Raw genomic sequence first — 18,468 nt, 5'->3', positions numbered from 1 at the left:
GTGTGCCGTGAGACTGGCAGGTGTTCGAAGGCTGATGTCACTGGGTGGGTAGTTCCCGTGGAAGGTATGTGGGGAGGTGATAAACTTGGGGAGGTCAGTTGCTAGCTTCTTCACTGCACACAGAAGGAATTGGCTTCATCTGTCTGGAATCATGGGGGGCTGTGAGTGAGATAGTATGTTCCCAGGGGTCTTATGTTGGACCATCTCAAGGAGAGCTTCTGACCCCAGTTCTCAACCTCGAGCTTTCACCCTGGGAATAAAGTCTGTTCAGAGCCTCTGGCTGGCACTTATCTGCCATGCCCAGGGCACCTTGGACTTACTATCATCTTTGTGCACCGGTCTGACCTCCACCCTTTACCCCTTGGCCTGCCTCCCTCTAGGAATTGGTTCTGGCTTTCCCAGGGTGGGGGTGGGGAGTGGGCTGTGGCATGCAGAAAGGGGATGGCAAAAGATGAGTCTTTTCACACCCTTGGCTCTCCTCTGACCCCCCTTTCTGTCTGCTATTTCTTCAGATCTTGGCCTCTGCTTTCTTCCAAATACTTGGCTTCAGGCCCAGGTGGGAGAGGGAGAAAGAACTTGTTTCCTTCAGCTCCTCTCTGAAAACAACCCGGCTGGCACTAGTCAGGAACAAGAAGTTCCTGAGTGTCTGCACCCCATGCTGTTGATGTCCAGCAGTCCCTGCTATGAATCTTTATTTATTTCTTGATATGAATCTTGTCTCTGCCCCACTTACCCTCCATCCCAGGATCTCTGTGGAGGGAACTTAGGTTGTCTTTTTTTTTTTTAAAGATTTTACTTATTTATTTATTTGACAGAGAGAGACAGCGAGAGAGGGAACACAAGCAGGGGGAATGGGAGAGGGAGAAGCAGGCTTCCCGAGGAGCAGGGAGCCCGATGCGGAACTTGATCCCAGGACCGTGGGATCATGACCTGAGCTGAAGGCAGACGCTTAATGACTGAGCCACCCAGGCGCCCCTTAGGTTGTCTTTAAAGCCTCTGCAGCGGCCTCCAAGGCTTAGCACAGTGAAGCCATGGGGGGCGGGGGTTGGGGGGGAACCCTGGCACCCTGGGGAGATTGGGCTACTCTGTGGGAGGCCCTGCAAAGTGGGGAAAAGTCTGGTCTGTTGTAGGAAAATGGTGGATGCCTCTAACTGAGGCCCAACCTTGGAATGTTTGCTACAGGCCCGAGGTTGCCCACCAGGCGCTTGAGGCTCTTCTGGATGTCGGATGCCTCGCTGCCCGACATCCTGGCGCCAGAGACTGGGGGTAGGGTGGGGTAAGACGGGGAGTGTCAGCTTCAACTCTCCTGTCCGAACAGATTCATCTTAAAACATCACGGAGAACACCGGGTTAGAGTTCATTCAGTGAAGTTAATAAAGCAAAGTATTGTAGTGCTCAATAGTTGCTGCATGATGAATTATTTGAACTGGACTCAAGATGAGTCTTGAAGGACGTGTAAGCCCGGCGGTGAAGTGGAGGTCTAGCGCCAAGTCCCAGAGGCTTGAGGAGACAAGCTAGGTCGGAGAAAGAGGGGGAGCTGAGTTTGGGTGGCTCTGAGAGCGCCAGCGGCCGTGCGAAGTTGGAACCACCACGCGGTGGCCTGAGCCCAGGGCCAGGGGCAGACGGAGGACGGCGTCGGGGTAGTCACCCGTCCTCGGAGTGCGCGAAGAGGGGCCCCGGGACCCCCGCGAGGCTGGACTGCCCCTCCCCCTCCCCTTCCGGGGGCGGGACAAATCAGACCCCGCCCACCTAAAGGTGGCTCGGGGCTCGGCCCTCTCAGCGTCCCGCTGAAAGGAACCTTAGGGGCAAACAGGTTGGCGAGCGGTCCCAGATTGAGCAATCGGGGCCGTTCCTCTTTAAGGGGCGGGCGGGGGCGGGGCTCCCCTGCCTCATCCCGGAGGCTGAGCCAGTCCCCCGGCAGACGGCGGACGCAGTCGCCGAAGCTGCGCGGGGCTGCCTGGTCCCGGGAGGCGGTGCCGAGGCCGAGGTGAGGCGGGAGGTCGGGGCAGGAGCCCAGCCACCACTTGACCGCAGGCTGCATCGTGTCGCCGGTTCCGCAGGCACCATGAGCCAGGACACAGAGGTGGACCTGAAGGAGGTGGAGCTGAACGAGCTGGAGCCCGAGAAGCAGCCGATGAACGCGCCGTCCGGGGCGGCCATGGCCGTGGTTGTGGCGGGCGGCGCCGAGAAGAACGGTCTGGTGAAGATCAAGGTGGCCGACGACGAGGCGGAGGCAGCGGCCGCGGCCAAGTTCACCGGCCTGTCCAAAGAGGAGCTGCTGAAGGTGGCGGGCAGCCCCGTCTGGGTGCGCACCCGCTGGGCGCTCCTGGTGCTCTTCTGGCTCGGCTGGCTCGGCATGCTGGCCGGCGCCGTAGTCATCATCGTGCGGGCCCCGCGCTGCCGCGAGCTGCCGGCGCAGAGCTGGTGGCACAAGGGCGCCCTCTACCGCATCGGCGACCTTCAGGCCTTCCAGGGCCCCGGGGGGGGCGACCTAGCGGGTGAGCTCTGTGCGCGCCCCTGGTTTAACGGGCCACCGGCCCCGATCCTGTCCCCCCACCCCGTCCCCGGCCCGGAATCGTCTCCGCACCCAGGGACGTAGCTTCTTCCTTTCTTTGAAGAAAACCGCCCCCACTCTCTCTTGCGCGAGGGTAGCTGACTCAGCGTCTTCCCTTCCCCCTGCGGCGCAGGAAGCCGGTCGCTGACGTTTCTGAAGTAATGTGCAGGGCACCTTACATCAGCAACTCTGAGCGTCGTGATCCAGGCTCACCCCCGGCCCCACACTTAGTTCCGGGGAGAGGGGAGACTAGGGCAGTTCAGGGGCCTCTCAGAGGGGCTTCGCTTTAACCGCTTTAACCCTGCTTCCCGGTTTCAGGCCTAAAGGGGCGCCTCGATTACCTGAGCTCCCTGAAGGTGAAGGGCTTTGTGCTGGGCCCAATTCACAAGAACCAGAAGGATGACCTCGCGGGGACCAACTTGGAACAGATCGACCCCACTTTTGGCTCCAAGGAAGATTTTGACAATCTCTTGCAGTCGGCCAAGAAAAAGAGTGGGTGTCCTGGAGTTGACTCCGAAGCAGCTGAGAAGGGGTTGGCTTTCTGGCCACAGGAAAGACAGGATAGGATTTTTGTTTGGTCCACTCCTGACTGGCTCTGAGTTTTCCTAAAGCAGGCACAGGGGAGGTTTTTTAGGCTTCAGCCTAAAATGAATTTGTCAAGTGGCTCAGAGACTTTTCTACTTGCTGTGTGTCCAGCCATTTAACTTCCGGGCTTCAGTGCCCTTACTTGCAAAATGTAGGCTTCCTGATTCAGTGGTTTATTTTTATTTATTTTATTTATTTATTTAAGTAGGCTCCACTGCCCAAGGTGGGACTTGAACTCACCAAGACTCGCATGCTTTACTGACTCAGCCAGCCAGGCATCCCTAATTCAGTGGTTTTTTAACTTGTAGAGGAGCGGATCCTTTTGAGAAAAATATCCAAATAAAATCAGAGGGTTCACTTTGGGGGTGGGGAGCCCAGGGCCCCATAGCTCAGCCTTGTCTACTACACTATGTGCCTTCTGCCCTAGAAGATCTTAAGCCGGGTTCAAATCTAAGCATTTGTGCCACATAATACATAGGGAGTAGTCTACCGGCTTGTATTTGTTGTTCTCCCTTTTCCCTCACCCCAGAGTCTTTCCCACCACTACGTTTTCCTCCATTGTTCCAGGCATCCGGGTCATTCTGGACCTCACTCCCAACTACAGGGGCCAGAACTCGTGGTTCCTCCCCTCGGAGATTAACTCTGTGGCTGCCAAGATGAAGGTGAGTGAGTTGGTGCTGATGGCAAGTGGGAGCTGGATGTTGGGGCTGTGTTGATCCTCTTGGCAAGCCCTGTAAACCTAGCCTGGCTCCAGCTGAGGGGACCCTTGCCCCTTGGAGCCAAACTGACGCACTCCTTCCACACAGGCAGGAGGGTAGGCCAACGGTGCACCCCCCTTTTTGCTTGTTCCTTTTCTGGCCAGTGATTGTTTCCTTGACTCTGATGGTCACAGGGCCAGGAAAGGAATCTCTCAGATGTCAGTCTGGGTTTGATTTTTCTTCCTTTTGGGAGAGGAAGCCGTTTCTCTGTGGGACTCCTGTTCTGCCTGTTTTCCCAGCTCTTGTTTGATGTGTTCTGGAGTGGAGCCCAGTCTGAAATTGTAAGCATTGTGATCTTATGTGTCTAGGGCTATGCCAGGTATTTTGTGTATGTTCTAAACGTCTCTATGGCCACACAAGGACCCTGACATCTCTCTGCTGTAAATGAAGAAGCTAAGGTTCAGAGGGGTTTGCTGTGCTTAGGATTTGAAGTCCCAAGTAGTCTCATTTCTGTAATCTGCCTGCCCTGAACGAAGGTACAGGTGTAAAGTCTACACTGAACAGGCTGAGAATGGGACTTTGTCATCCGGGCTCCTAATGCCAATGCTCTAGGACCCTGACGAGTTCAGCGGGGGTAGAATACAAATGGAGCAGACCCCGACCCTTTGCTGGCCCTCGTGATTCTGAGGTAGAATTCTTTACTCCCAGCATTTCCATAGGACCCTTGGGGTCATCCGGTTCAGCCCTCGCTAATTGCTGGAAGACCAGCAATTAATTAACCAGAGTTATTGATGGGGGGACAGGCATGCCTGGTGGCTCAGTCGGTAGAGCATGTGACTCTTGATCTCAGGGTTGTGAGTTCAAGCCCCATATTGGCGGTAGAGCTTACTTAAAAAAAAAAAAATCTCGGGGCGCCTGGGTGGCTCAGTCGGTTGAGCGGCTGCCTTCGGCTCGGGTCATGATCCTGGGGTCCTGGGATCGAGCCCCGCGTCCGGCTCCCTGCTCAGTGGGGAGCCTGCTTCTCCCTCTCCCTCTGCCTGCCGCTCTGCCTACTTGTGCTCTCTATCTTTCTGTCAAATAAATAAATAAAAATCTTTAAAAAAAAAAAATCTCTTAATTAAAAGTTATTGATGAAGGCGTCGTGTTTGCAGATGGTGTGGCGTGAGGTCTGGTAGCTTCAGATGAAAATGGAGACCAGAGGAGAGAGCACAGGGCCTGGGGCTGTGGGGGTGGGGCCCCATGTTCTGCGTTCACCGTCCCCCCCCCCCCCCCCCCCCCTCCCGCCCCCCTTGCTTGGAATTCAGGCCTGGGCCTGTGCTGAGAGCTGACTCCTTTTCAAATCATCTAGACTGCCCTGGGGCTATACTTGGAATTTCACTCTTTAATCCTTGGCCTTGCTCTGACCTGCTCTCTTCCTTCTACCCTCCCCAGGCCTCAGGACGCTGGGAGAGGAGTAAGGACACTTGCGGTGGGATTTTGGCTAGCATTTCGGTCCCGTGTCTGCTGCTTGCTGACGGTGGTCTTGGGCATGCTTCCTTGCTGCTCTGAGAGGGTTTCCTCATTTCTGACACGAGTATACTAGCATTCCACCATGCTAGGGGTTAAATGAAGTTGTGTTTACGGACATACTTTTTCTCTTGGGCCTTTCCTATAGGTGTCCAAAGGTGAAGCTGTGTGATTTGCCCTGGGGAGGAACAGAGAAGTGAAATGCTGTAGCGTTAAGAATCAGTGATAGTTCACAAGGGGAGGGAACCGAATGCTAGCCCTTTATGATAGGGGTGGTTAAATGAGGCCGGTCAAGGCAAGTGACTCTCCCAGGGTCATGAGGAAGTGCGTCCTGGGCAAGATTTGACATGGGCTGGATTTTGTAAGCCTTTGAGTCAGATTATTGATACCTTTCTCCTGTTCTTTTACCGCCTTCCCTGTAGGATGCTCTGAGTTTTTGGCTGCAGGCCGGTGTAGATGGGTTCCAGGTTCGGAACATAGAGAATCTGACGGTAAGTCACTTTCCACATGAGAGGCAGAGCCTGGGTGAGAGCAGAGGGACTCTCCAGGGCTTGGTAGTATTCCTTGCTCCTCAACTTTGCTTTTTTTCAATTCTAGAATGCACCTTTGTTCTTGGCTGATTGGCAGAACATGACCAAGAGCTTCAGTGAAGATAGGTAGGTGCCAGGCCTCCCCCGCCAACTCTGCTTCATTCCCCTCTGCTGAGTGCTGGGCCCCAGGAACGGGGGAATTCCTAGCCCAGAGAACCTTCTTAACCCTCATTCTTTTCTTGTTCTTTTTTTTTAAAGATTTTATTTATTTATAAATAAATCGTGAGAGAGATTGCGAGAGTAGGAACACAAGTAGGGGAGTGGGAGAGGGAGAAGCAGGCTTCCCCCCGAGGAGGGAGCCCGATGTGGGACTCGATCCCAGGACCCTGGGATCATGACCTGAGCCGAAGGCAGACACTTAACGACTGAGCCACCCAGGCGCCCCATTCTTTTCTTGTTCTTTACCAACCTTCTCCCTGCACCCTGCTCTGTGCAGGGTCTTGATTGCAGGGACCGAGTTCTCTGACCTTCAGCAGATCCTGAGCCTACTTGGCTCCACCAAGGACCTGTTGTTGACGAGCTCGTACCTGGCAAGCTCTGGTTTCACCGGGGAGCGCACAGAGCTCCTTGTCACCCAGTATTTGAATGCCACTGAGCATCGCTGGTGCGGCTGGAGTGTGAGTACCGCAGTGCGGGGGAGAGCGCGCCGGGCGTCGGCCGACGGGGACAGAGGTGGGCCTCGGGGTTCACCTCAGTGCATGCATTCCTGCAGTTGTCTCAGGCGGGATTCCTGACTGCCCTCGTGCCAGCTCATCTCCTCCGCCTCTACCAGCTGTTACTCTTCTCCCTGCCCGGCACCCCGGTTTTCAGCTACGGAGATGAGATCGGCCTGGAGGTAGCTGCCCTGCCTGGCCTGGTATGGCTTGCTGTCTTCCCCGACGCGCCGGGGCGGGGGGGATGGTGGTTGTGTTCCTCTGTCCCGGGGACTGTGCGGATGGTAGCAAGCAGACGTGAGCCTTGGGTGGAACTGCGTTTGATTCCTGCTCAGCCCCCTAATCAGTCCCTGTGTGGCCTCGGCGAGTCATTTCCCTGCCATCGCCTTGATCGTCTCTTCCGGGATACTGCATTTCTTGTAGGGATTCAGTGAGGGCCTATTTTAAAATGCAATGGCTGACCCCTGGTAGGTATCCAGTATGGGAGCCATCACTCACCCGTTCATGGGTTCATTCATTCAGTCATTCATGCACGCATTCAGGGCACTCTGTGTCCTCCAGCAACTCGTAGTTTAGTGGAGGACCCAGATGAGTACGAGAGATGGGCAGCCCCTGCCATGATCGGGGTAAGCGCACGGAGGCACTGGCTCAGCTTTAGCCATCGGGTTGGAGGTTGGCACCCCAGCTGTTGTTCATAGAACTGGTCGTTCAGTTATTCCACAGTTTTAGGGAGTAATTCCTCTATGCCATGCACAGAGGTACAGCAGTGCACAAAAGAGCTGGAGGTGGTGAAGTTAGGTGATAAAATAGAATAAAGGTACCCAGTGCTGCTCAGTCCTGTGCAAAAGAGAGCAGGGCCAGAGGGACGGGGGGATGCTTTCCATCGAGGGGCTGGGAACGGGAGGAGAAGGGAGAGCAGGCCCAGGCCTTTTCCAAGTCCTGTTTTCTCTGCTTTTCAGCCTGCGAAGGCTCCATTCATGCTATGGGATGAATCCAGCTTCCCCAACACCTCAGGACGTGGAAGTACCAACATGACCGTAAAGGTGGGTTTTGGGTGGGCCAGGCCTGCTCAGCCGAGGGTGGGCAGGTGACTTGTAGGAGTTTGCACCCAGGGGCCGCCCTTTATCTTTTCCTGCTATCTCCATCCTTTGCAGGGCCAGAATGAAGACACTGGTTCTCTCCTCTCCCTGTTCCGGAGGCTGAGCGATCAGCGAGGCAAGGAGCGTTCTTTGCTCCACGGAGACTTCCACGTGCTCTCCTCGGGGCCTGACCTCTTCGCCTACATCCGCCACTGGGACCAGAACGAGCGATTCCTGGTAGTGCTCAACTTCGGGGATACAGGCCAGCCTGCCAGGTTGGGGGCCTCCGGTGTGCCAGCCACCGCCAGTCTGCCGGCCACCGTCGATCTGCTGCTCAGCACCGATCTAGGCCGTGAGGAGGGTGTGTCTCTGGAGCTGGAACACCTCAACCTAAAGCCCTATGAGGGGCTGTTACTCCGCTTCCCCTACGTGGCCTGACAGGACCCACCACCCTTCCCCTCCCCAGGCCCTTTGGGTCCTGGTTTCTTTTCCTTTTTTTTTTTTTTTTTTTACTGCCACAGATTACAGATGAAACCCCAGATAAAGTGTGTTCTGGCTTCAAATAAAAGTCACTCCCGCCTGGTGAGGTCTTGTACTCCCTCCATCTCTCTGTCAGGGCAGGGGCACCCCTCCCCCCCTGCCCTCCCCTCCCCCCAGACCTGGCATCACAGTGATCAGTGCCAGAGAGTTCCCTGCCCCTGCTCTAGCCCAGAGAGGGAGGGGCCTTTCAGGCTCACAACGATGTGGTGTCAGGGCTAGGACTAGCATCTGGGCCAGGGGCCTCTCCTGGAGGTTTTGGGTCTTACCCCTCTCTTGGGTCTTACCCCCTCAGCAATGGTCTCCAGCCAAGTGTGGTCAGGTTTCCTTGTTTTTGCAGACTTGGCCTTTTAGGAGGAAAGAGCAGGAGCTGGGTGGCCTGTTTTTCCAAGAGGTACTTCTAAAGGATACTAGAGGGCATTCATTCAACAGGAATCTCCTGTGTACTCAGCACGTGCCAAGAATTGTTTCCGGTCCTGGGGTTACAGGTGGGAACAAAGTACAAAATCCCTCTCTCCTTGGGGCTTACAGTTTAGTGAGGAGATGGAGAAGAAAGAAGGTGAATACAATTTAGAGTGCCATGGATATAATGATAGTGTGCCATGGGGAAAGAGTAAAGCAGGAAGAGAGGGAGAGGCCTGGGGTGGAGGGAGTTTGAGGAGGGGCTAGAGGTGTCCTCTCCCAGGAGGTGATGTCTGACTGAAAGGCCTGAAGGAGGGTCTTCCTGGCCAGATAGCCAGGAAAGGGGGCTCTCTGGTGCCCTCGGGCGGGGGCATGCCTTACTCAAGGGTGGGGTGGGGGTGGGGGTGAGGTCTGGGTGACGGGTTGGGCAGATCATGAAGGTCAGAGTAAGGTGGTCACAAAGAATTTGGCCAATGGCACAGCTTGAGGGCATGGTCCCCATAAGACTGCCCTCATTTCAGACACCAGCTGTGAATTCCAGGCCCCAAACCATCCTCAGTGGGTAATTTGCTAGAATGACTTATAGAACTCAGGAAAGTCCTAAGATTATGGTGTTTTAATAGTGGAAGGATACACATTTCCACCAGAGGACAGGGTGCATAGGGTGGAATTGGGGCTCCAGGTGTGAAGCTCCCAATGGATTGTCCTCTCCCAGGGGAGCCCTGGACCCGAGACCTCCTTGTTTATAACACACAGTGTGGGCAAGCAGGGAAGCTTACCTGAGTCTTGGTGTCCAGGGTTCTCCCTGGGGCCCATGTGGCTGACCTCGAGTGTCCACTCCCCACCCCCGCCAGAGGTAGTGTGTCCCAAAGCACTTCTTGTAAATCACATTGTTAGACTGACGGATGGATGTCTGAAGGCCCTAGACAAACACTCCTATCAGGACATTCCAGGGACTTAGAGATCACCTCCCAGGAACCGAGGGCAAAGTCCAGATGTTGGCCAAGATTAACTTCACACAGGGTCTGAGGGAGTGGGATGGCAATTGGAGGGTTTTGAGCAGCGAGTGTGGTCTAACTTTGGGTTTTGCTGACTCACTGGCTGTCCCGCTAGCAGGGAGGCTAGGTGGTGAGGGGGGTGTTACGGCTGCAGCTTAGTAGACCTACCGGGATGACAGCTGTGGAGGAGTTATGTGTGCTGACTTTGCAGGTAGAACCATGGGATTTTCTGTTGGATCTTTCTATTGCAGTCTTGATCCTTTCGTTGGCCTCATAGCCCTTGGGGAACACTTGATTCCTGCAGGATGCGGCCTGGGCCTCTAAAGGGGTCCTGGTATAGGGGACAGGTCAAGGGACTAGATGCCCCAGCTAAGGCCCAGTCCACGTTTCCTCACTTTGGTTTCCCTTGCCCCGCGCCTGTGCCAAGGGCTGCGAGGGCAGGCGCTTGGCAATCTGGTGCGAAGGCACAGTTCCTGTGAAGACTCACTTGGCAGCCAGCCAGCTGGGCCTCGGCCCTTTCTGCCTTCCATGGCCCTTCTGCCTCCTACCAGCACCTCTGGGTCCTGGCCCTTGTCTGATCCGGGCCTCTCCTCTTCCTGAGACCCCACACCCTCGGGTTCCTTCCCGGGGTGCCGACTCCAGCCCTCCCTGTTTCTCTCTTGCTCTGCCTCTGGCTTCCCCTTCCAACCGGTTGGTGGCATGGCGTCACTGCAGATGGAGGCTCATCCTCATTTCGTGTTTGCAATTCACTGTAGACTTTCACTTTCTGTCTTTTTTTTTTTTCTAAAGATTTTATTTATTTGACAGAGAGAGACACAGCGAAAGCAGGAACACAAGCAGGGGGAGTGGGAGAGGGAGAAGCAGGCTTCCCGTCGAGCAGGGAGCCCGATGCGGGGCTCGATCCCAGGACCCTGGATCATGGCCTGAGCCAAAGGCAGCCGCTTAACCGACTGAGCCACCCAGGCGCCCCCTAATTTAATTTTTTAAATTTAACTTCTAGTTAGAATAGGTTGCCTTTTGGTTTGTTGATAGTTTCCTTTTCAGATTGTTTTGTTAATTCTGTTTCCTCATGTATAAGTTGGTTTTTTTAAAGATTTTATTTATTCATTCGAGACACAGAGATAGAGCATGAGCAGGGGGAGAGGCAGAGGGAGAGGGAGAAGCAGGCTCCCCGCTGAGCCAGGAGCCAGACATGGGGCTCGATCCCAGGACCCTGGGATCATAACCTGAGCCGTAGGCAGACGCTTAACGACTGAGCCACCCAGGCGCCCCAGACTTTCACTTTCTTTTTTTTTTTTTAAAGATTTATTTATTTATTTGAGAGAGTGAGAATGAGAGAGAGAGAGAGAGAGAGAGAGTACATGAGAGGGGGGAGGGTTAGAGGGAGAAGCAGGCTCCTTGCCGAGCAGGGAGCCCGATGCGGGACTCGATCCAGGGACTCCAGGATCATGACCTGAGCCGAAGGCAGTCGCTCAACCAACTGAGCCACCCAGGCGCCCCAGACTTTCACTTTCTTAAAAGCCCTTTCCCATTTCACATTGGGGTGCTGAGTAGCCTAGGGGGGGCCCTGGATATGGAAGATTCAGGAAGATTATAAGGTTTTGGCCGGAGCAGTGGGAAGACTGGACGTGCCTTTGCTGAGGTGGTGAAGACTGCTGGAGGAACAGGTTTAGTTTTTACAAATATCATAAAATTTACCATGTTAATTGTTTTTAGGTGTGCACTGTCATTAAGTATATTCACACTGTGGTCTGACCAGCAGCACCATCCACCTCCAGGACGCCATCGTGCTGCACTGAGACTGTACCCATTAAACATAACTCTGTCTCTCCATATTTATTTTTTTATTTTTATTTTTAAAGATTTTATTTATTTATTTGACAGAGAGAGGCACAGCGAGAGAGGGAACACAAGCAGGGGGAGTGAGAGAGGGAGAAGCAGGCTTCCCGCCGAGCAGGGAGCCCGATGTGGGGCTCGATCCCAGGACCCTGGGATTATGACCTGAGCCGAAGGCAGACGCTTAACGACTGAGCCACCTAGGCGCCCCGCATTTCTCCATATTTAAAAAAACATTTCTTTTTAGAGATTTTATTTATTTGGGAGAGAGAGTGAGCGAAAGCACAAGCAGGGGGAGAGGCAGAGGGAGAAGGAGCAGCAGAGTCCCCACTGAGCAGGGAGCCCTATATGGGGCTCTCTCCCAGGACCCGGGGATCATGACCTGAGCCGAAGGCAGATGCTTAACTGAGCCACACAAGCGCCCCGCCCCCATATTTGTTTTTAAAATAGAAAATGAAGAAACCAAAAATTAAGCGAAGACACAGAAACTCCCAAAGACACTGGGGGAAGTCCTGGTCATGTGCAGACCTCTGTGCCGTGGGGAACAGATGGGAAGATGAACGAGACGGGCTCTGAGTCTGCAAGAGTCTGCCCCGGACGGCCTCACATTCACTGCCCACGTCAAAGGAGGAAGGAAGCAGAGAAGCAGATGTAGACATAGAAGCTGTCTCATTAGCCCCCTAGCTACCCTGTGAAGGAGGAATTCTCAGCCCCCGTTATCATAGTTGAGGCAGGTGGCCAGCATGCAGGGTCCTCTGGACAAGTCTCTCACACTCAACATCCACCGAATTGGAATCCCCAAGGGGTGAGCCTGGGCTTTGATTTTTAACCAGCTTTTTGAAATGATTCCCACAGCACTTTGGGAATCACTAGATCAGTGTTTTGCGAACATGCTGAATTATGTCTGAGGACTAAAGATTAGGGCAAAGAAGTCCCGGTTTTTCTCCTGGATGTCCTGTTTCAGCAGGTCTGGGAGAGGACCCCAGAATCTTTGTATGAAGCTGAGATAAGAATGAGAAAGGAACACTGCTCTCGCTGGTAGGAAAGCATGGGGTAGGGGTGACAGGGTCAGGTTTGAGTTCCAGAAAGCTCACTCAGGCTCTGCTGTTGGGGAAGAAGTGGAGGGTGGCCAGGATCCCTCTGGGAGGCTGTTGGAAGATTCGGAAGTGAAGGAGGCAAAGGCTGTGGGGTTGCAGAGGAGGGGATGGTTTGGAGAGATGTTTCAAGAGAAGAAGCTCCAGGATTTCATGAGTGCTTAGGAGGGATGGACTTGATGTGCAGGGGGAAGGGAGCTGTGCGGTGACGCCCGAGTTTCTGGCTCAGGTGGTTGGGGCACAGGCTGGGGCCCTCAGGCTGGGTGGGGGAGGGAGGAAGAGAAGCAGCTGTGGGCGGGAAGGTGATCAGCTCCGCATAGAAGTGCTGGGTGCAGGTGCCCTTGGACTTGCAGGTGGAGGCTCCCAGCAGGGGGAGTGTCTGCAGTTCAGCAGAGGGGTAGAGGTGGGTTTGCATACCGTGAGTGTGAAGGACGCCCTGGGGAGCATGGGGGGTGAAAAGGGCCGAAGGGAGAGGTTGGAGCCCTGAGGACTGGCACGACTTATAGGGCAGACATGGAGGAGGGACCCCCCAGAAGAGAACAGAGCCCTGGGGGTGGGGTGGGGTTGGGAAGGCAGGAAGAAGAGACGAGGCTGGCATCAGCTAGAGCAGAGCTGTCCCAGGTGGTCTTCAGTTCGGTGACGTCATGGTGGTCTTCTGGCAGTGTCCTCCAGAGCGCTTCCGGGGGACGGTGGAGAAATGGAGTTTTCTGATCTGAAGGGTAGGAGCGATTTGCACAAGTTTCTGGATAGTCTCAGTGGGTGTTCCTGGTTTTCTTCAGCAGCGAAAGAGTTCACTGAGAGGCCGTCAGGAACCACCAGGACGAGGCAGGGCCAGACTTGGGAAATGGGCAGGAAGCAAGTGCCCAGACGGGAAATGGGCAGGAAGCAAGCGCCAAGCAGCAGGAAAGACAACTGTCTTTTAACTGGAACAGCCTGGGAGGCCGCCACCAGGAGACACACTGCCAATGTGTGTGCGGTGGGCTGTGGGGACGGGGCATGGGGGGCACTGACATTCAGACCCCAGGTCCCACGCCTGTGCCGCGGGGCGCCCTTTCCCAGCTCACACCAGGGGAGCTGCTTAGCCGAGGGGGAGCCCTGGGTGTAGAAGAGTCAGGAGGGTTTCGAGGTTTTGGCCGGAGCAGCGGGAAGACGGGACGTGCCTTTGCCGAGGTGGGGACGACTGCTGGAGGAACAGGTGTAAAAGGGGAAATGAGCAGCTCAGCTTGGGCCTTGCTGCCCCTGAGACCTGACAGACGTGTAGGTGGAAAGGTCAGGATGCCAGCAGGGCGTACCCCTCCAGCGCTGGCGCACGACCTGGGCTGGAGATTCGAATCTGGGAGTCGTGGGTACAGCTAGCACGGAGAGCCCCAGAATGACAGGAGGGGACCAGCAGGGTAAGCGTAGAGAGGGCAGGAGAGGAGCAAGGGGCCAGAGCAGGTCAGAGACGAGGGGCCAGCAACAGACGCCGAGAGCGAGGGGCAGTGAGGTGGGTGGGAGGGGCGCCCTGGAGACCAGGCGGTGGGGAAATGCTGGGTCCAGCGCTCCTGGGGGGCCAAGTGGGAGCACAGAGGCTTGGCTGTTAGGTTTCTCAGCATGGTCTTTGGTGGCCTTGACGAGAGCAGCTTTGATTGAAGCTGGGGCAAAAGCCAACTGGAAGGGGCTCTGGAGGGTCCGAGGAGAGAGTTTGGAGTCAGTGCCTATAGACAGAGGAGCTATTAAGGAAGAGAGGGACAAGAGGGGTAGCAGGAGGAAGAAGGGGACAGAAGTCTTTGGTTTCTTTAAGATGGGAGCAGTGACACACATTTGCTTAAGGTGAGAGGGGGAAATGCCAGAGGGAGGACACTTGCTGGGTGGATGCCTTTGTGGGAGGGAAAGGGGGCAGGATCTAGGGTGAGGATGGGGGGCAGGCGGGCCGGCGGTATTGTGCTTTCAAACGGGAGGCACAGAGGTGAGGACAGAGTTGCTGGGTAGACGTGGTGGGAGTTTGTGAAATTCCACGCCCAGACTGCTTTTTATTTTCTCAGTGAACTAGGAAACGAGGTCATCTGCTGAGAGTGAGGACTGGGGCCTCCCCAGGGTTGGAGCTTTGAGGAGAGGGGAGAAGTATGAATAAACATCCAGGATCTTCCCACTCACAGTGTCTGGAGGGAGACTAATAGCAAGCACATCACCTGCATGTTAGATATGCAGAATCTCAGGTGCACCCCAGACCTTTGGAGTCAGCATCTGAATCTGCACGTTAGATCCCAGGTGACGCATGTGAGCTCCTGTTGGACAAGCCCTGATGTAGGAGAATGGGAAAGCCACTGTTTGAGGGAAATGTTGATGGACTGCCAGGCAATGTAGACAATCCAATTTGGAACCGCCCTTGTTTCTCTTAGTGCTAACTAATGGAATGCCAGCACTTGGCCTTAAAAATTCCAGGTCCTGCGACACCTGGGGGGCTCAGTCAGTTAAGCGTCTGCCTTCACCTCAGGTCGTGATCCCGGGGTCCTGGGATCGAGTCCCACATCGGGCTCCTTGCTCAACGGGGAACCTGCTTCTCCCTCTCCCTCTCCTTCTGCCGCTCCCCCTGCTTGTGAACTCTCTCTCTCTGACAAATAAATAAATAAAAATCTTAAAAAAAAAAAATTCCAGGTCCCTCTAACTGGTGGTGATGAAAAACACCCCACCTCAGCATAAGGAGAAAATGTTCCCTCTTTTTCTGAAGTCACAGAAATGAAAGGAGCTTCTTTCCTGCAGCCTAAAACCATCCTTGCAAATGTTATTTCTAACAAGAGAATCTTATCAGACAATCACATTTAAGAGGCAGTTGCTTTGTCCTGTGAAAGTAACCTTTAACTTTTACAAAGCTTGTGATTCTTTCTGATTGCTTGTCTTCCTTAATAATGGGTTGCCCTGGCAATAATATTTAAATTCACATCTTTGTTTTCTCGAAGGTATAAATACCTGTGCGGTTTTTTTTTTTTTTTTTGTTAAGCCAGAGTCGGGGAGCATTGGCACCTCCCTCTCCTCTCACGTGCAGGAGGTAAAGCAATCCCCGTGACTGGGTTCTTCAACAAAGAGTTTGAGAGTCTGGTCTCATTCAAATGAACACACGGGAGGCAAGGGCACACATTGTGAGGGTGGAGGGCAGGGGGCACGAGGAGAGGTAAAAGTCGAGGACACCTTTGGGGAGATGGCCAGGGAACTGACTGAGGACAAGTACGAGGAGAAGTGGATGACACCATGAGGCCCATTGGCTGAGGTCAGGAGCCCTGTGTTTGGTCTGATGCCAGTCTACGAAGGTAGTGGGACGTTTCCCCAGCTGTGCTTGGCTGTCCATGTGTAGGATCAGGGAAGCTGGATGGTGGGGTTGATCCGGGGGGTACATTTGCAGTGGAAACCAGGGGCCAGGGGGCCATGGATAGTTGTGGTGTGGATGAAAGATTGCATGGTTCAGGCTTCTCAGGGGAGGAAGGTCAATGGCAGGGGAGTGGGGAGGCGGCGACTCGCGGGAGTGTAAGCTCCCACGAAGCAGCAGTTGAGGACTCTGGGATAGAGGTGAGGTCCCTGGGGCTGAGGAGATCATGACACTGGCCCTGCTAAGTTGAATGAGCCGCCCAGCCAGGGAGGCAGCCAGGGTGAAGGGGAGGAGAACTTGGGCTCAGAGATCACTTGGGGATGGACTCTTTACCCTATCTAAACCTATTAGCTTCAGTTTCTCCACGTAGGAGGTGATCTGAACTCTTCACTCACAACACTTATGACACCAAATGTTTGTGTGTGTGTGTGTTTTCTCACACCAACCACTTCTCCTACAATTCAATTCAATTCAATTCAATTCAATTCAATTCAATTCAGTTCAATTCTGGCACTATCTACTGGAGTCCATATCAAATCCCACATGTTAAGGGCTCATTCCCCCAAGACTGCCCTCATTTGAGATGCCAGTTACAAATGTCAGGTTGTCACTGGAAATTCTGACCAACGGGCTAACAGTTCAAAGGGCTCCCATAACATCCTCCTCAGGTTTGATAATTCTCTAGGATGATGTACTGAACTCAGGAAAGTGCTTTCCTTACTTTTTTTTTTTTTTTTTTTGCTTTCCTTACTATTAACAGTTTATTATAAAGGATACAACTCAGGAACGGCTACATGGAAGAGATGTATGGGGCAAGGTTCGAGGGAGGGAAGGTGCACATGGAGCGTCCATGCCCTCTGGGCACAACCCCCCCTCCCCCGCCCCAGCACCTTGATGTGTTCACAGACCTGGAAACCCTCTGTTCTCTGTCATTTAAGAGTTTTTATGGAGATGCCATCATGTAGACATGACGGATCAAGTCCTCGGCCATTAGTGATTGTAATAAAATCTCTAGCTCTTCTCCCTTCCCTGAGGTCAGCAGTGGGGCTGAAAGTTCCAACCCTCCATTCAGGGGTTGGTTCCTCTGGCAACCAGCACTCCCACCCCCCTCAAGCTATGTAGGGTCCTTCCACCCCAAGAGTTACATTGGCGGTGTTTGGGGTGGACTGATGCCCTAAAATCAGGTGTGACCTGAAAGGAGCTTGTAAATCATAAAAGGTGCTTCTCTCACACCTCTCACTCAGGAAATTCCAAAGTGTTTAGAAGTTCTGTGTTGGGAACGGGGGACAAAGACCAAATATATATATATATATATATATATATATATATATATATATATATTTTAAAGATTTTATTTATTTATTTGACAGAGAGAGACACAGCGAGAGAGGGAACACAAGCAGGGGGAGGGGGAGAGGGAGAAGCAGGCTTCCCACTGAGCAGGGAGCCTGGTGTGGGGCTCGATCCCAGGACCCTGGGACCATGACCTGAGCCGAAGGCAGACGCTTACCGACTGAGCCACCCCGGCGCCCCCAAATATATATTTCTTATTAAATCACAGATAGGGACATTAATGACATCCAGTTTGAGGGATTTTCAGGATCCAAAGAGAGTGCTGTCTGCATGTCAGAGCAAGGAGAATGCTGATAGGAGTCAGAGAGACCCCTGGCTTTCTGCCTGCTTCCCAGTTGTCTGGGGCAGCAAAAATATAATAACGATCGTTTATTGTCCACTGTATCACAGTGTGTCCAGGACTTTTCTGCTCCTGAGTGGCCATGGTTTCATGTTCCCACCCCCTGGACTTGGCTGGGCAGAGGGAGAGGAGCAGGTGAAAAGGAAAGCAAAGACCATGGCGGGGGGTGGGGGGGGGGGGGGGGGTGGGGGGGGTGGGATGGAGGAGGAAACCAATGTTTACTGAGTGCTTAATACATGACAGGCTCCGCACAATCATATCCTTATAAAGGAGGGAACTGAGGCTTGTTCTAGTTCACCAACTCTGCCTCCCAAACTCTTGGCCATACTCCTGAATTTCCCCTTGTGGTTTCCCGAGTGATAGGGATGTTAGGAGCATCTTTTGTTCTTAGTATTTGGTCTTCGATCCTGGTTCCTGACACAGAACTCCTAAATCCTTTGGAATTTCCTGGGTGATAGGAGTGCCTTTTTTTTTTTTTTTAATGTGATGGCTCTTGATAGGCTCCTGCATAGTTTCGAGTGGGGGCTTAGAAGCTTGGAACTTTGAATGCCCGTTTCATCCTCCAGGGAGGAGAGAGGAGATAGAAATTGAGTTGATAATCCATCACACCTACATGATGAAGCCTCCATAAAAATCCCTACATTAGGGGTACCTGGGTGGCTCAGTCGGTTAAGCGTCTGTCTTCGGCTCAGGTCATGATCCCGGGGTCCTGGGATCGGGCCTGCATCGGGCTCCCTGCTCAGCGGGAAGCCTGCTTCTCCCTCTCCCACTCTCCCTGCTTGTGTTTCCTCTCTCGCTGTGTCTCTCTCTGTCAAATAAATAAAATCTTAAAAAAAAAAATCCCTAAAGTATGGGGTTCAGAGGGCTTCCCAGTCAGTGAACACATTCATGTGCTGGGAG

At 53.7% G+C, this 18,468-nt stretch overlaps 1 protein-coding gene across 2 annotated transcripts; it reads left to right on the top strand.

Annotated features, from left to right (window-relative positions):
* The first annotated feature begins 1,921 nt into the window (after window positions 1–1,921).
* On the top strand, window positions 1,922–8,242 carry SLC3A2 (solute carrier family 3 member 2). 2 transcript variants are annotated; one of them, XM_021684947.2, is made up of 9 exons: window positions 1,922–2,498; window positions 2,873–3,046; window positions 3,707–3,801; window positions 5,766–5,834; window positions 5,941–5,999; window positions 6,370–6,550; window positions 6,646–6,789; window positions 7,546–7,629; window positions 7,741–8,242. In XM_021684947.2, the coding sequence occupies exons 1-9, from the start codon at window positions 2,066–2,068 to the stop codon at window positions 8,101–8,103; spliced, it is 1,602 nt and encodes a 533-aa protein (XP_021540622.1). In that variant the 5' UTR covers window positions 1,922–2,065; the 3' UTR covers window positions 8,104–8,242. The 2 variants fall into 2 exon arrangements, with proteins under 2 accessions (XP_021540622.1, XP_021540621.1); XM_021684946.2 differs by having other exon boundaries at window positions 1,931–2,498; window positions 6,706–6,789.
* The last annotated feature ends 10,226 nt before the right edge of the window (window positions 8,243–18,468 follow it).

The sequence above is a fragment of the Neomonachus schauinslandi genome, chromosome 11 (genome assembly GCF_002201575.2).
Source record: "Neomonachus schauinslandi chromosome 11, ASM220157v2, whole genome shotgun sequence".
NCBI lineage: Eukaryota > Metazoa > Chordata > Mammalia > Carnivora > Phocidae > Neomonachus > Neomonachus schauinslandi.
Note: the sequence above shows the minus strand (reverse complement) of the source record. Positions and strands in the feature narration are given on the sequence as shown.

Coding starts and splice junctions, on each gene's coding strand:
- SLC3A2 (XM_021684947.2), top strand. CDS start 2,066: ATGAGCCAGGACACAGAGGTGGACCTGAAGGAGGTGGAGCTGAACGAG. Junction 3,802..5,765: donor CTGTGGCTGCCAAGATGAAG/GTGAGTGAGTTG, acceptor CCTTCCCTGTAG/GATGCTCTGAGTTTTTGGCT. Junction 6,551..6,645: donor ATCGCTGGTGCGGCTGGAGT/GTGAGTACCGCA, acceptor GCATTCCTGCAG/TTGTCTCAGGCGGGATTCCT.